This window comes from Furipterus horrens, unplaced genomic scaffold (assembly GCF_987537825.1).
Source record: "Furipterus horrens unplaced genomic scaffold, mFurHor1.1.pri manual_scaffold_5, whole genome shotgun sequence".
Taxonomy (NCBI): domain Eukaryota; kingdom Metazoa; phylum Chordata; class Mammalia; order Chiroptera; family Furipteridae; genus Furipterus; species Furipterus horrens.
In genome coordinates, this window is record NW_028327175.1 from 91,055,108 (window position 1) to 91,073,247 (window position 18,140).

The window sequence follows — 18,140 nt, forward strand, 5'->3', positions numbered from 1 at the left end:
AGATATACTATGTGCCCTTTAATTACTAATGTATATATCAAGTCTGTGAAAAAATAAAATCATTTAGCAGTATTAATGACCAATTACTAGTAATTCTGTTGAAGATAACTTATAAGCCAAAGCTGTGTACCAGGTACCTGAACATAGATTTTCAATGGCAATAAAGTCAGTAGTCTTGCACGTGAGCATGGCAAAGTAGATAGAGCGCATGCCTAGAGTACAGAAAAAGTCAGTAGTCTTTAATGAGTCTTGGCTATGTTAACAGTTTATGACCTAGTAAATGCCAAGGGACAAGATCTAACAATGACAGGTACCATTTATTAAATGCTTGGCTCTGCCAGGCACTGATTCTCACGAGCTCTGCAAGGTACGTATTATTTTTCTTGAGTTTTAGATGAGAAACCTCGGTTCAGAGAGATTGAAGTTACCCTACATCACGTAGCTTGGTGGGACTAGATTGAACCCATGTTCATTTTTTTTCTACCTAGCCACTTTGCTTCCCTTAAAGTAGAAAATTGAATCAGGAATTAAATTAGCTGTATTATTTTTGGTGTTTGTAATTGCCAAAGGATTTAGAAATCAGGCCCTATTAGTATATCAATTTTATATATTCATAGTAATCAAGTTTGACAATGGTGCATCATGTATTTCCACAGCCCCTATTTTGATTGAAAGGAAGTATTTTTGGAGCTCTTACTGTTTTAATGGGTACTGTATGAGGCTGTGGAAGCAATTATTTTAGTTATTCTTAGAGCAAGCCCTGTGAAGTGATGTGTTTTTCCATGAAACAATCTCAATGACTTCCCCAAGATAATGAAGCCAGAAAATGATAGTTGGGACTCAAATCCAAGACTGTTTCTCAAGCCCATAGTCTGTATGACATCAAGAAAAGGGCAAAAAACCAACTTGAGGGAAAGAGATACAAAGTTAAGTTTTTATTATTAGATAGCATCATAACATAATCTTAACCAGTAAGCTTTAAAAGGTAATAATGAGTGTGGGAAAGCTGACACTTTCTTGACAGGCAAGAAGACCATTCTTATCTAATAAAACTCAAAGGGAAACATTTTTAAAATATTCTAGAAATCACTTGATATAATACTCGTAAATGTATCAACATGGCACAGGAACTATTAGAAATGGATTTTAACATGGTTTAACTTTCTACATTCTTTTAATTCTTCCTTTGTTATGAAAGGCAGCACTTGGCAAAAGCTTAGTGGAGCAGTACTCAGCAAGCGCCAAGAGATATGTCCCACATGGAAGGAAAAAATGAGAACAGTATACTTTTCCCCTTCTTACCTATGTGAGCTATTGAGTTTTAGTAACTTCTGAAATTCTAGTAAAGATGGGATCGTGGAACATTATGTCAATCAGAAAGATAAAGGATCCCTAATAAAAAACCTGGATACTTGGAAAATATTTACAGCTGTTCCACAAGGTATTAGGGAAAAACAAAGCATTGTTTTGGGGCAAAGTATTTTATAATACAAAATGTTAGATCAAGTTTTTAAAAATAATTAGGCATATTTCATCAAATTACTGTAGTACACCGTTCTTTTAAGCAATTTAAATATTAAAAATGTTTTAAAATATTTTAATTTTATATTTCTCTTAGTCTTTAAATTTCAAGTTTTATGAAAGTTAGTGTTTCATTTCTTAATATATGCTTGCATATTTGTGTTGGGACAGTAGTAGCTGTGTAATTTATAAACATCCATTTATTTGTGGTATATGCTCTTTTTATTCATTGATGGGGATGTATAATATAAAAAGTTTAACTCCCACATCTTAAACTATTTTCTAGATAAAAATCACATTTCATTGTAGTCCTTGTGTAGTGCAGAACTTCTGTGCAACTCTTCGACAAATGTATCAGTAAGAGTCATTGTTATTTTCTGTAAATAGTTAAGAGTATCCCAAATGTGTAAATTATATTTCACAACCCAATTTAATTTCTATGATTGCTGAAGATCTGGCAACTGTGTCATCTGTATGGTGTTAGAATTTTGTGTATGACAGGTGCCTGTCTTTATTAATTAGCAGAAAAGTCATTTTTATTTACAACCTTAAAAATGCAATAAATCTGTGTATCTAAAATTTAATCAGAAAATGAAACTTAGCTGAACTAATAGAGCACTATAGTAGAAAAACTGTTTTCATAGTGCCTATAACATCATTTCTTACATTGATATTAGGAGCTGTTACCAGAGGCTAAAAATGTGTTCCATGAATAAAGTATGGAAAGTACTAGGTTAATACCATGATTTTTAATTGTTGGATTTCCCAGAATCTTTATGTTAATTTACATTGTAAATTTCAAGAAAGAAATGTGTTTATCATCTCCCAAGCTTATTAGACCACAGCACACTGTTTTCAGGGAAAGCTACTAATATATTCTGGAGCAGTATTTCATAGCCTACAGAATAATGTGGTGCTGTATTTGTGGCAAATAAGTGATAATCAGAAATGTTAGAAGGTATGTGCTGTCTTCTGCATGCAAATAGACTCCCTCAGATAATGCATTAACTTCTTATTTTTATTTAAAACTAAGGAATATTTGGTAGTTCTGGACTAAGCTCTTACTGGAATAAAATGTCTATTATATCTTACATCATTCTGTGAGGTTAGTCATAATCATGCATATAAAATGTTAACTTATGGTAGTAATTATGAGAGTTCCATTATTTTAGTTTGGAATTGGTATTTTCTTCTGGTCTTTTGTAGAATCTGGAGGTGAACTGGATATTGTTGTGACCTCAAATAAAGAAGTTAAAGTTGCTGCTGTCCGGGACGCGTTCCAGGAGGTCTTTGGCTTAGCTGCAGTTGTGGGGGAAGCTGTTCAGTCCAACATTGCCCCGCAGCCAGTGGGCTACGCAGCTGGGTTAAAAGTGAGTCATCAAAGACCTTCAGGGTATAGACACTGGCAGTTAATTTTTCATAATTCTGGCAATAATTCTGTGGTCTTTATGGAGCTAATCGGTTTTACATAACGAAATGATAACCTTGGTTTAAATTAAATAATTCTGTGGTGTTGTGAATATATAGTGGAGTTTTAATTTAAAGAAACCTGAGGTGACTTGATTATTGGGGGGTGGGAGGACACATGCAGAGAGCACAAACAGAAAGTAAGTAGTTAGTCCTAAAAGAGATATTCTTAACCCAGTGTTAACATTCAAATCAATTCCTAAAGCTGTAATACCCTCGAATCCCGTAGGCTTTTTATTAATATTACTATTAATAATGCTTTAAAGTTACGTATTTTTTTCAGGGTTAGGTTCCTGTGAGCCTCTAGTCACAACATTTTTGCCAGCCAATCAATGCATAACTTTGTTTTATGTCTGTTTCTGTTTAAATCCACCTTAATGTATATATATCTGATTTGTTAACATTAAACTCAACAGTGAGCAGCATTATAACTCATGCCTTAATGAGGCTTATCTAACATACATATCTTCCCCATAAGACACATCACAGTCTTCTTTGCTTAGCAACACTAGACATCACTTCAGCCCTATACTTGGGAGCCATTTTAAAACAGCAGAATCACCAAGGGAAAAATAGAACTGAAAAACTGCCCTAAATAATTTTATGGAAAAGCAGTCATAGTTATGACCATTGTTGAATAGTTTGTATTTGATAAGTATAGGTGCAGTTACTATCTACAAGCATTTATTTAAAATCATGAAATTTTAATTCTGTAAACCGAATCTCTTAGTATAAGTTCTTAGAGTACAGGGTAAGCTCTAGGTTCCTTTGTGTATCTTACTTCAGTTCTGAGATAATTACTTTATTGTGGCCTCTATACTACCTAATTGGTTTTGTTTTTGTTTTTTTTTGTCTGTTGATTTATTTTATTTTAATATTTTTAAAGTATATTTTATTGATTATATTGTTAAAATAATTCCAGTTTTTTTCCCCTTTGCTCCCCTCTGCTTAGCACCACCCCTCCCCCAGCAATCCCACACACCCCCAGTCCATGCCCATGGGTCATACATACATGTTCTCTGGCTTCAGCCTTTTCTATATTATTCTTTAAAAAAAATAATAATTAAAAATTTTTTTTAACAATAAAAAATAACAATTTCCCCCCCCTCTAGACTTAAGACCCTTTATAATCATATAAAGGACAATGGGCGAAGGTCTCGAGCTCCTCTAGCTGCTTCAAGCTGGACATGGTCATTGTCCTACCCACCCTTGGGTCCGGAAATCCCTAATAAGTGTGGGGGTTATACTACCTAATTCTTGATTCTCTGTATTTCTGGAAAATCAAGGTAAAATTGCATTCTCGAAACATTGGTAGGGAGTAGTACTAAAATTTCTGTATTCGTGACTCCAAAAGATACTACATTGAATTAATGTGGTCAGAGAAGAAGATAAATCAATATAACCTTCTCTTCATTTTCTTTTCTAGATTCTGTAAACAAAAAAAGAATTAAACTTGTCTACCTAGCTCACTTCTATATCTCCTACAGGTGCAAATTTCAATTAGATATTTGTGACTCTTACGAAGTATAAAGTCCAATGCTGTGGGATACTAAGAAATGAACAAACTTAGTCTTTGTTTCCTGAAAGCATAAAATCTAGGAATATTTTGTTGTAGTGCATAGCTGAGATATCACCTCAATGAGTTAGGGATGAATCTAAATATCCCACTAACCCCCTAGTAGTTTTTACTAAATTAGCATTTATTTAAACTTTATCATTAAAATTCAGCCATAACTACCTTTTGGGGGGAGTGAATTAGTCATAATGTCCAGTGTAAAAAATTAAATTTTATCTTCATTATATATTTTTTCAAATTCAATAACTGCCTCATTCAGTATTATTAGATTTAGTGAAGCCATATTTAAACTTTTTAGATTCTTAACATTAGTGATGTGGCTTTCAGAAGCTCTTATGTTTTCCTTCAGTTTTTCATGTCAGTTCTTACTGAATGCCTATTAGGTTAGACACTGGGCTAGATACTAAAGATGTAAGAGCAAGCAAAAATACACAGTCTTTATTTTATCGCACATAGTTTAAATATTTTCACCCTTCATCTTTATAAGCTAATGTCTTAAATTGCTTTACCTGTTCTCATCCAGTTTTCACTTTTTCCTCTTTATTTCAATTACCTCCAAAATGAATTCAGTTGTTTCTGAAAGTGTCTTAGCCTTCTCAATTCTCATTTGAATGAGAAATGACCCCCTAATATCATTCATTGTTAAGCTTTGCTCTCCATAATAAAAATGGGTATTTATCCATGGCTAATTTTATTCAGAAATACATTTTCATCTTGCTTTTGAACACATTCTTACACATCATTCACGATCACTTTATGAAGTGATTCAGATAAAAATAGTAAATAGCAGCCTTGTTTTTATTAGTCTAATTTTTACTTTTCTAGTAGAAGATACATTGAACTCATGATTTCGACTTATCTGTATAGTGTTTGCAGCCCCTCAATTTTGTTTAATTAATAGCAATATTCTTGAATAAACTTTGGTAATTATGCATTTCCAGTTTAAAAAAAAAAACTCATTTTGGTGCATAATTTTAACATTTAAGGGAATCAGAATAGAAAGAAAACATATTTACTATTGATATGATTGTCTGCTTAGAGAAGCAACCATAAAGCTACTGGTGTTGATAGAAGATTTTTATTCAGTAAGAGGACCCCTTGTCAGGTTAACATTAAAAAAGCACATAGTTTCCTTATATTAGCAATGACCATTTAAAAATAGAATATAAAAATAATCCATTTCACAGTGGCAGCCAAAACAATAATGCATATTGAAATAATTTGGAAGGTATATTCCAAACTGTTAATACTGAGAGGAACACGATTGTACTTTGTCAATTTTTTTCTTCTGTATTGTTTGAGTGTTTATAATGAGCATATAGGTATTTGTGTAAATATATGCCTGTATTGCTTATATAACTATAAATTAGTATATTTAATAATGAATAACTTGAAATGGTTTCTAATCTACATTGTTATTATTCAGGGTGCCCAGGAACGGATAGACACCTTGCGTCGAACTGGAGTGATCCATGAGAAACAGGTTGCTGTGTCAGTGGAAAACTTTATTGCAGAATTGCTACCTGACAAGTAAGAGGCTTGCTTTTTGTTACAGATTTTTCTTGTAATGAGAACTCCTAATATCTTTCTTAACAATACCCTGTATCTGAAAGTTGCTAACTATAGTCACCGTGCTCTACATTCCTGTGACTAATTTTATAACTAGAAGTTTGTATCTTATGAGCCCCTTCACCCATTTCAGCCTCCAGCCTCCAGCAATCACCTGTCTGTTCTTTGTATCTCTTGAGTTCCATTTTTTAAATTTCTTTAGATTCCATATATGTCAGATCGTACAATATTTTTCTCTCTTAATTTCCTTAGCATTATGCTTTCAAGCCCCATGCATGTCATCATAAATGGTAAGATTTCCTTCTTTATGGCTGAGTAAAGTTTTCTTCATCCATCGGTGGACACTTTAGGTTGCTTCCATGTCCTGCTCTTGTAAATAATGCTGTAATGAACATGGGGGTGCAGATATCTTTTAGTTAGTATTTTATAAATACTCAGAAGTAGAATTGCTGGATAGGGGGATTTTTATTTTTAATATAGTATTCCCTCACTTATCGCAGGTATTATGTTCTAGACCCCCACACCCCCGTGAAGTAGGAACCTTACATTTATTCTACACTCTTAAACCTACGTAACTTTTAACAACATCCGTATACAATACCACAAAATCCCGCGATATAGCAAAAAATCCGTGATAAATAATTAAATATAATATTTTTAAAAATCCCGTGATACAGTGAGGCCGTGATAAGTGAACCACGATATAGAGAGGGACTACTATATTTTGAGGCACCTCCATACTGTTTTCCATAGTTGCTATACCAATTTAAATTTCTGCCAACAGTGCGTGAAGAGTCCCCTTCTTTTCCACATTCTTCCTGCCAACAGTTATTTCTTGCTTTTTTGATAATAGCCATCCTAACAGGTGTGAGGTGCTATCTCATGTGGTTTGGATTTGCATTTTCCTGATGATTAATGATGATAGAGCATCTTTCCAGGGTATCTGGTGGTTTTTATGATTCTTGTTAGTTAAATAATGCTGATGGAGTTACAGTTGACTACTTAGTTAAAATGCTGGTGGTGTTACAGTTGCCTTCACAAGTACCTTTTAACTGGAAAAACTTTTTTTGATTTCGTGAAGCTGTTTTCAGAGACTGATTCATTGTGATCAGAAAATGTGATAAGGGTTTATTCCCTCAGCTTTTAAAAAATTTGCTATTAAACTTTTCTAGTTGGCTATATATTAATGATAGAAATGGTAATAGAATATTTCCTCAAGTGACATTTTTATAATGTTACGTAGAACAAACTATGTGCATGTTGTTGCATTATTTGAATCTGACCAGTGGAGATTGCCACTCTTCTTCCTGGGGCAGGGAGTGAGGTGAAGTTGAAAGAGTAGGAAGAAGAGGGAGGAGAACTGAAAGTTTTCCTCAGCCATTGCACCAGTAGTGGAAGAAATAGAAGAGGTTTGGTGGGTATGATAGGTATAGCAGTTTTAGACTTGAGTTGAAGAGAATGTGATACCCAGGTCAACGGGTTTAGGAACATGACAGTATTGGGTTGACCTAAAAATCCATTACATTTTTTCTGTAAAATAAGACACATTTTTCATTTTCACCAATAACTTGATTGACTTGGATATTTTAAGTATGTTTGCTATCTCCTGCTATTGGCTTCTAGTGGGTAGAGACCAAGGGTGCTGCTAAACATCTTCCAATGCATAAGACAGCCCCACAGCAAAGAATTACATGGCCAAAATGTCAGTAGTTCCAAGAAACTTCGCAAACCACTTTTGACACATCTGATTAGTCACAGTGCCTTCTCCACACACTGCACAAATTTGGTTTTTTTTGTGTGTGTGTCAGTTGAATTTTTACCTTTCTTGAAATAATTAAGCATAATATGCTGAAATGTTGTGTAACTTCTTCCATCTTCAATATTAAAATGGCTGCACAAAATTCACCAATTTTGACAATTTTTTAATGCACACTGATATGACAGCTGTCACAATACAGTCTAACAAAATTGCTTCAAATGAAGTTAAAGACAACTAAACACTACTAGTCATATTATGGAAAAAACTAAATGAACTTTTTGACCCACCCAGTATTTTAGAGAACAAAGGGGACCTTGGAGTTCTCTAATGTGTAGTCACTGGCATCACAGTGAAAACACATTCAGAGCATTACTTGAGTCCTCCTTTCTCATTGTTTCCCCATCTTAGCAAGAAAACGAACTTTCCATGATAAGTAATTTTCAGTTATTATTGCTGTTGTTGTTTCTCGTTCTTTTTCTCTTGGTATTAATCCAGTAGGGGAATTTTATATATTGTTTTTGTGAATGGTTCTCTTGAAAAATGATTAGGAAAGTATTCCTGTTTTGAAATATTTCCTTTTTGAGATTTGCTAATTCTTTTTTTTCAAACATAGGCAGTAAGGTCTTTTTTTTTTTTTTTTTTAATTTGTTTGTTTGTTTATTTTACTTTTTAGAGAGAGGGGAAAGGAGAAAGAGAGGGAGAGAAACATCACTGTGTGGTTGCTTCTCTCTTGCGTCCCCAGCTGGGGACCTGACGTGCAACCTAGTCATGTGCCCTGACTAGGAATCGAACCAGCGACACTTGGCTCGCAGGCTGACTGACGCTCAATCCACTGAGCCACAGCAGCCAGGGCTTTGCTAATATTTTTAACTGAATGAAATTGCTTGTTGTTTTTCATGTTGTCTATTAAAACTTTTGTTCAGCACATAACTTGAAATTCATATTCTGTTTTAGATGGTTTGATGTTGGTTGCGTGATAGTTGAAGATCCTGTTCATGGCATTCATCTAGAAACATTTACACAAGCTACACCAGTGCCTTCGGAATTTGTACAGCAGGTCAGTTTTCTCTGGTTTTGTTTGTTTGTTTGTTTTCATTATGCCACAGGGAAACTTTTGGTACTGTCTTCAAAACAAAAGTGTGGTTAGATTTGTTTTTGTTGGAAATAGCCCCCCCCCCCCCATTTCTTGTATGTTTTAGTATCTCCCTACTTTTGTTTTGCAGCTGTCTTTGAAAAAGGTAACACATTCCATGGTTAATCACTATTTTTCATTTTCTTTTCTATGATTGTATGTCTTTCCCTGTGATGAAAAAAGACTGACCTCTTCTGCTGGTGTTTTGTTCACTTTTCTTTTAGGTTCCCCTTTATCTCAAACTTTATTTCCCCTATTCATTTCCTTTGTCTTGATCTTTCTCTATTTTGTTCATATTCAGTGGACAGTAGAATCTGTAGTGCAAAGCATATGTCTATCTGTCCACATAGTTACTAGACTTTAAGCATAAATGTATAATGATTTTGATTCCTTTTATATTTTTGTACCTTGAATTCTTTTTGAACAAAGTGGAATGTAGTTCTCCATTCATAAAATTTCCATCTCAAATGTACTCATATGCATTGCCAAATGTCATTTTAAAACTTTCTCTTAAAGTTATTTAGGAATTTGAGACTGATAAAGCTATCGGATTCTCTCCCAAGCAAATACACATATTCACTCACGTATAAATTGATATATGTGTTCCTAGAATCCCTGAAAGCAACTTGTGGCTTTTTTACAGATTTACAGTTTAGATGGGGACTAAGAATTGATGCTTGGAAATTTGAAGTTTTATTGAGCCATTTACTTATACCATAATTTTTACCATAATTTCTTTTTAGAAGTACAAGCAAGCATTTTTATAGATACTAACATTAAACTCACTCCAATATGAAGGTCATTATAAGATTGTAAGCAAATATTATATATATATCATTTTACCAATAAATTTGAGAAATCATAGACAAAACAGTTGATTTTCTAGGAAATTTTAAATTGCCATAGGTGATTTGGGAATAAGTATTAGGTTGAACCATTTGAAATTGCTGTCTTTTAAGTCAAACACAGTTAAATATTGGCAGTTTTATATGATTCAACTTTAATCACCTCAGTGAAGCTTTCCAAAAGTCATTTTACTAACATAAGACATCTTTATAGCTTTTATCACTTAGGAAATTACAAGAGTTTTAGGAGTTCTGCCAGAAATAGGGATGAAGACCAAGTATGTATTTATTATAAATTGCAATATTAGAGTCCACCTCTGGTGTCCAGACACAGATCCTTTATAGGGAAATAGTTATAAAGGTCAAAAGATCCTAGCACATTACTAGAATCCTATTCAGTTGTTAATAACTGTCTAGTCCATCGTATTACATGAAAATGTCTCCCAGGGTGAGGCCACTCAGGTTTGTAGGCTTCTATTTAATCTCTTCAGTTAGAAGTGGTGTCAGCACTATATGGTTTCACCCTTTCAGGTGTCTGGTACAGGTATACCTCATAGATATTGCGGGTTTGGTCCCAGACCACCACAATAAAGCAATATCAACAAAGTCATGAATTATTTTTTGTTTCTCAGGACATGTAAAAGTTATGTTTTCACAATAATGAAGTCAGTTAAGTATGCAGTAATAACATTGTCTCTAAAAAACAATGCCCATACCTTAATTCAAAAATGTTAACCATTACCTGGAAAAATGGTGCTGATAGACTTGTTTGGTGCAGGGTTGCCACAGACCTTCAATTTGTTAAAAAGCAAAACAAACAAAAAAATACCTGCGAAGCAAAAAGTGAAGTGAAATTAAACAAGGTATGCCTGTATAATCAAGCTAAGAGACAGTATTATCTCTTGCACTGAGTCTTTTGAGTTGCTAGTATAATATTGGATTTCCCTCATTGCATAAATAATTTATTTGTTCTTTGACTCATAGCTACTATTTTCCTTCTCTCCCAGACTTTTATACCCAGACTTTTCCATCTTTGAAGGGATGTTAGTTTTGGCAGCTGTGCTGGTCTAGATTGCAGGCAGCAATACAAATCTAGCAAGTGCGTTTCCGTAAGTCCATATGGGCATCCTTTTAATAGGCTAGGTTCCCCTTACCTGCCTGCCTGACCATATGACTGAACCATCAGCCAGTGCTCATGAATCAGTAAAAACAGAAATGTGTACTTTACCACTGTTTAATTCTTTCATCTGTGCTAGGAAAACAGCATGTACTTTAGCCCACCCAGCCGATTTGCTTTACCTTAAGTCAGAGTGGTGGCCTTCCAAATGGGATGTTGTCCATTCACCTTGGAATTGCCATTCATAAACCAAGGTGCTCCTTCAGTGGAGAGCTGTTTCATAGGGCACTGTCCACACAGCGGTCGATTCCAGCAGCTCCTCAGGTGGCTCCAGAATTGGTCCTACAAGCTTATATCTCCAGCTTGCATTCCCTAGGCAGCATGACTGTGTAAACCGTTTCCATACTCTGCTGGTCACTGTGATCCCCGTTAGGGCACTTCTTCAACATCATCCTAGACATTATGTGTATATTTCAGGTTTCAAGATCTGTTTATGTCCCTCAGTCACAGGAGTAGCTTCAATTAATAATGTCTGATAACAAGGTACTAAATGGTCCTTAAATAGAAATTCTTTAGTCCAAAGTCCAGTAGTCATTTCTGGAAGGCACTCACAGGTTTTTGCTATAAGCCCCAGTCTATGTTTCGTGCAGGGTTATGGCACAGAGATTTGACCCTGCAGCACTCCAGCTTCTCTCCTGTACTGTGTGGGCTGAGGCAGCCTTACTGGTTCCCACCCAGAAATTCTATCAACTCTTCATGTTTCTAACTGTAGTCTCCTTAGAAATTTCTCAGCAGTGTTTGGTTTTACACTACAAGGTAGGGGAAGTATTGTCTAGCTGATATCCAGGTAAAGGAGACACAACTTTCTTACATATACCTGCTTAAACATTCAGCTTTTAAAATTGTATCAACCATTTCATTTATATTCCTTCAGTTTAGTTGTAGCTCTCATCAGGGGACTCCTGTATCAAGGAGCCCAGGAAACTTCTCTTTTCCACCCCCTGACCATCTTACCCCCCACTACTATGGCAAAAGGCTTTCTAATGATAAACCCTTAGGAATTTTGTAAGGGTGCTTCTATCACTGCCACTCTGTAACATTGCTTGCGTATCAGGAGTCAGCAAAAAAATGCCCTGCAGCCAAAATCTGGCATGCCAGCCTGTTTCTGTAAAGAAATTTTATTGAAACACACTCCTGCCCGTTTATTTGCATATTGTTTATGTATGTTTTTGTGTTAAAATAGTAGAACTGAATAGTTACAGTAAAGAATGTCTGGCCCACAAAGCCTTAAATATAGACTATTTGGCCCTTTTCAGAAAAAGTTTGCTGACCCCTGTGCTAGATGTCGGACCATTGCAGAAGGACAGTTTTTATTTATGTTTAGACTATGTATTGGAAAAAAATAGATATAATGCTTAAAGAACAAAGCATCAACACTTTGTAGGAGGGGGGGACCAAAAAAAAAACACCAGAATTATCTTCTGGAGGGCAGGCCCCTTGTAGTACAGCCTTCCCTCACTAGGTGAGCGTTCTAAGAATCCATCTGTATCAGTGTACCAGCTGACATTGTTATATGAGGCTGTGTTTGGCTTCAGTGAATATTTTTGAAGACTCAATGCATTTGCCCATTTCTCATGATGGGTGATTTACCAGCACACCTGCCCACAGCACACCTGCTCACACGGCACTGAGTGTTGAGCAGTTTTTGACCAAAAACGGCTTGACCCTTGTGCCCCACACTCCCTATTCACCTGATCTCTCCCTGAGTGACTTTTTTGTTTTCGTGGATGAAAAAAGTTGTCAAAGGGAAACGTTTTACCAATGTGGAAGAGGTGAAACAAAAAACAACAGAAGCACTAAAAGGCATCAAAATTGACAAGTTCAAAAGCTATTCTAAGCAGTGGAAAAACTCCCAATAGGTGTATTGCATCAAATGGAGAGTACATTGAAGGTGACTCAAGTTTAAACATGTAAGAAGAAATACTCAACTTTTTACAAATAAATTCCAGGTTTTCTGGGGTCCCCCCTTGTATATAGTAAAAAAATAAAAACTACACTAACATCAAAACTTGACATATTGCTAAGTAAAGACAAACTGCATCTAGTATGCTCCCATGTATACACATACAGACACATATTACTTTAAAATGTGTATAAATGAATAGAAAAAGACCTGGAAACACATGCAACAAACTGTTAATGTGGTTAACTCTGAAGAGTGATATTCAAAGGGTGTCAGCGTGTCGTTTGCTTTTTACTTTGCCTTCTTTTCCTGCTGTCATTTTTTGTTTGTTTGTTATGAGGTTCTAAATTAAGATACCAAAGTGTGTATATTGAGATGCTTTCCTTTTATCCTTGCTGTTCACTTCTCCTCCCTGTTTCTTTTTTATCCATTTTGAGAGTTTAATTCTGTGCTTCCTCATTGTTGGAATTTTTTATTTAAGGGAATACAAGTCAGCCCTTTAGGGAATAATAATCAGTGTGTATATTAATTAAAATCTAGAAAAAATGTTCACAAGTTACGCATATTAAATATAGACGACACTCTCACCCCCAATTTAAAACTCACCTATGCTGGATTTTTGCTGACAGTGTCAGATACCTTGTTCCTCAGAAATGTGGAGCATCCTAAGTATCACCTGGGAACTTGTAAAAAATGCATTGTAAAAAATGCAGACTCTTGGGCCCTAACTGTGTCAGGATCTGCTGCTTCACAAGATCTTTGGGTACTTCGTGTGCATGTCACATTTGAGAAGCACACCTGTGGTAGTGTCTCTGAAGACCTTAGTGATGAATCCGCTGCTGCTCTTTTCTGAAACCTAGTGAGATGCTGATAGTGTGGTGTGCGTTGTGGAAGAGGGCTCAGAGCAGGCCCCCGCATTGCTAGGCTGTTTGCACAAATTTACTCAAACTATTTTATAAGTACTGTACTCTTTCTCTTGGAACCTGCTGTGGAGCTTCCAATTCAGTGGTCTTAGGGCATAAAAAATGTCTGGTTTCTAAAATTTAAAAAAACTGAAGCATCTGAGGTGATCGTAATACAGAACACATTTGGGAATCACCACGTATATCCATTTCTACATGTGGATATACTCCTCTGTACTATACCTAACACCCTAAAAACAGGAAAAATCGATCATTCTTAGATATCAAGCAGTGGGTTTATTCGCTTATCCCTGTGTAGGTGAATAAATGATGAGTGGGAGCAGATATAGGTTCTGTCAGGTATGAATGATGGTTGATGCTCTCCTGGACTGGGTATTATTTCATAGGTATTAACTTATTCACATGGAAATAAAGTTTCTGGGAATACTGTACAAATTAATTGAACTTTTTTTCCGATTGGGTTGAAGCTTAATACGCAGTTTCCCTCTTTCTGGTAGGAATGTCATGATTGTAAAAGGTAAATATTTCTGTTACAGCACTAATCTTATTATAAACCTGAAGTGACATTGAATGTAGAAATGAACTTAAGTGCTGTGACACTGAGCTCTGTTAGATGGAGTCATTAGATTTAAGACTTAGATTATATTTGAACAAAATGAGCTTAATGTGGACATTTTAAACAAATTAGATGTGTGCAATATTGTGTTCTTTCATAGCCTTGTAACTTCATACAGTTAGCATTATCTCTTTCTCAGGGTTTGTCATTATATTAAAAGGAACCTGAGAAACTTTGAAATGTCACTTATAGCTATTTTCAATGGTATTTTGAATGTATTATAAATAATAGTAATATTTTTCCATAGGCTCAAAGTCTAACTCCCCAGGACTACAATCTAAGGTGGTCAGGCCTTTTGGTGACAGTTGGCGAAGTCCTGGAAAAGAGCTTAGTAAATGTCAGCCGGACTGATTGGCACATGGCTTTCACTGGCATGTCACGTCGACAGATGATCTACAGTGCAGCCAAAGCAGTAGCGGGCATGTATAAACAGCGCCTGCCACCGAGGACCGTGTGAGAGAAGACTTGCCTAGGATACCGAGATGTCCTCACTTAGACCTTGGTGGTAAAGAAGAGAGTTTACTTTCTTAAATCATAGTTTTGGTAGTTTTACTGTAGGCTACAGTTTTTCTTTCCCTTTAAAAAGGCATGATTTTATGTCAGTAGATGAAGAGAAACAGATCCTTTGTATGATTATAATTTCACGGACTATAGTTCTCAAAATAAATATACAGTATAAATATTTTTATAGGACAATTTGATATACCCAAATTTATAAGGTGCAAATTCATGTGTTAAGACATTTAACTTAAAGATATGTACTTCATTATTTTTTTAAGAAAACAATTAAAGAACATGTTTATTGAATATTCTTTAAAAGCATTCTTTTAACTCAAGATTAATCTCTTCTCAGTCTTTAAAGGTTTTTGTGTGTGCACATGATCTCAGGTCTGATGCTTAGCAGTATGCTCAACAATTTACCCTGAAACCCCTACTTGTAGGGAGATGGTGCACATTTTTTATGCCTATTTTTAACATGGGCCAAAATAACAATTGACCACTTTCTTTTTGGTTATCATAAACACACAGTCTGAATAATTCTACATTTTTCTTTTTTTTAAGCTAGGTCTGGGTTTTACAGATTTATACTCTGAACATTAATGTAATACTTCTTTTTTTGATTGCTGTGTGACAACAAATGGCAAATGATGTCAGTGTTTTTAAATCTGAAGCATTTGGGTTACTTTTGAATAATGCTATTCAGTATTTCCTAGTAAACTGACAACAGCCATTATTTTGCTTCTACTCATATTTTCCCACTGTAATAAAAATGTTTAGAGAGGGAATTACTGTGTTGTTCATGGGATTGTATGCCTCTTATTTTAATTAATGTTACTTCTTACTAATTTTGCCTTAAATGCTGCTTTTCTAACTTTGTGGCATTCTGCCTTTATCTTTAATGCAAGTTTTCAAAAAAATACTTTTATATTCAATCTGGTTTATTTAGTCCATTATGTTGATTCTTAGCCAAAGCTTCATTTTTTTCCAAAATGTATTTACCATTTTTGAATATATATAAATCAAAATTAAATCGTCTTAACACTTTTGAGCTCTATATATGTTAACTTCAAATAACTTTTCAAAGATAAATTACATTTATATAAGAAACTAATTTTTATTTACTCTTCTACTCAGTTCCTTAGTTTTAAAAGAATTAGCACAATCTTACTAAAGGCATTGAAGCTCTTACCCTGCACTGTCATTACATGTAACATTTACTTTGTATCTTGTTTTTTTAAACTTGGGAATGAGGTGAATAAGTATTAATTTTGCAGCAATGGTATATGTTAATTTTCAGGTAATGTATAATGATTATTCAGTGAAATTCAGACTTGTGTGTCATTAAAAGTAATGAGACAAAGAGATGAAATCAGTTATCGTGATGTAACAGGGACAGAGTGCTTTTTCCTCCCTCTATTGGTGTTTATGGAACAGTTCATCTATGTTTTCTCCATCTTTCATGAAAAAGGGAAGCCTTTCTCAATGATTTGTGTTTATCCTTTATTTTCAAAAACCACCCTTTTCTAATAGAATTTTTATGACACAGCCTGATGACTAATTAAGATTATGGAAAGTATTCCTTATTAAAATGTGTTTGCTACTTCTGGTACTGGGAAATTTTACAGGTCCTGAAAGTAACTCATTTTCTCTCACACACTACAGCAGCATTAGCCAGGCAGCCTGCTAGTGTTGGTATTTTGGCATAAGATGCTGACCCATCAATCTGAGATCATGGTTCTCTTTGCCAATAATCCAGCTGGTTCTTTTCTCTTTCTGCTCATTCTTTTACAACTCCCACACTAGCGTTTCTTAGAGTTGGACTAGATGGCTGTCTCTTTCAAGCTTCTTAGGAAAGAGCTCCAGGAACTACTTACTGAATTTTATAAATTTGTACATGTCTTTCCTTTAATTAAGCAGTGTGAGAGAGAGCAGGAAAAAATGCAGGAAAAGTAATTTAACGTCAGCTCCAGTTGACCGAGGTACTCAGATTATTTAGTGCAAGATCTTCCTGTTATTAAGTGTGTTCAGTAACCTTGGACCTAGAACTGTGCCACAGACTTCTGGAGTTTACAGCTTTAGGCAATACTAGTTTTCTCTTAGTCAAGTTTCAATGAGGTAAGAAGTTGAGATGAATATAGACAAAAGGGTAGTATTATAGTAAGTATAAGTAGACAAGCATATAGGTGAATATGTATTATGTATGTGTATTAAAAATTATGCAAATCAGTAATATACTCAGGGTCAACTAAATTACTTTAACATGTTGTTGGATTTACTTTGATCCTTGGCTGAAAAAAATTCTTAACAGGAATTTGTGTTCTGTGAAGCCAGACTTTCTATGCTCTAAATGGTGTTGGGTAATGTGTAAATTATTAAGAAACATGGGTTTTACTTCCAGAATATGTTGTTTGTTTTTTAAGGTACTATGCAGGATGAAATATTGGGTAAAACCAATTTTGTAAGTATGTAACTATGTCATAAATAAATAATACCTCTAATTTCCCAGAGGTGTATAGTGAATTTTAAATGCTTATGCATATTAATATTTTAAAAGGACTCGTATTCCCTTTTATGTCTAAACTGGCAACTGGCTACCAAGAATTCTTATAGAACAGCCACTTCAAAACTTCAAACACCATCTTTCAGGCGGGAGTTTATAACATGCAAATATACCAGAGTTGTTAACTTTAAGGTCAGAAAACTCAGAATATTTAGGGGAGAAAACTTTAATACACTGGAGACAGAGTTACTAGGCAGGAAGTTAAGGCCTGTATTCATGAGGAGACGTCTTGGTTGCTGAATTTAATATACTCCTCACGTCCACAGATGTCTTTAGGGCAAAAAAGTTTAGTTGTAAACTAGATTTGCTATTTGGAGCCTGTAATCCCAGGAGGAGAGATTTTTGTTTTGATTTGGCACAGGAAAGAGTACTTGTAAAAGTCAATGAAATATTGATATTGGGGTTTTCGTTTGTTTATCAAAAAACAACAATATTGTTGTCAGTAGGCCAGAAAAGCACCAGTTAAAGGCCCTGTAAAATTTATATATATTTTTTCAGAATTAACTATAGGAGAAAAATTTTGGAAAGACAAAATTGACAAGGCTGATATGAAGGAGATTTTTTAAATTTACAAATATTTTAAAATTTTAT

The 18,140-nt window shown here is 34.8% G+C and overlaps 1 protein-coding gene across 1 annotated transcript in view; it reads left to right on the forward strand.

The window, feature by feature from the left end:
* PRRC1 (proline rich coiled-coil 1) overlaps nt 1-17,489 on the forward strand; it is a 33,193-nt gene extending 15,704 nt beyond the window's left edge. Inside the window, exons 6-9 of the mRNA XM_090276652.1 lie at nt 2,728-2,891; nt 5,991-6,094; nt 8,847-8,949; nt 14,736-17,489. Of these exons, the coding sequence (XP_090132778.1) occupies nt 2,728-2,891; nt 5,991-6,094; nt 8,847-8,949; nt 14,736-14,945 (581 nt within the window). The 3' untranslated portion in view covers nt 14,946-17,489. The remainder of the gene's footprint in view (nt 1-2,727; nt 2,892-5,990; nt 6,095-8,846; nt 8,950-14,735) is intronic.
* The last annotated feature ends 651 nt before the right edge of the window (nt 17,490-18,140 follow it).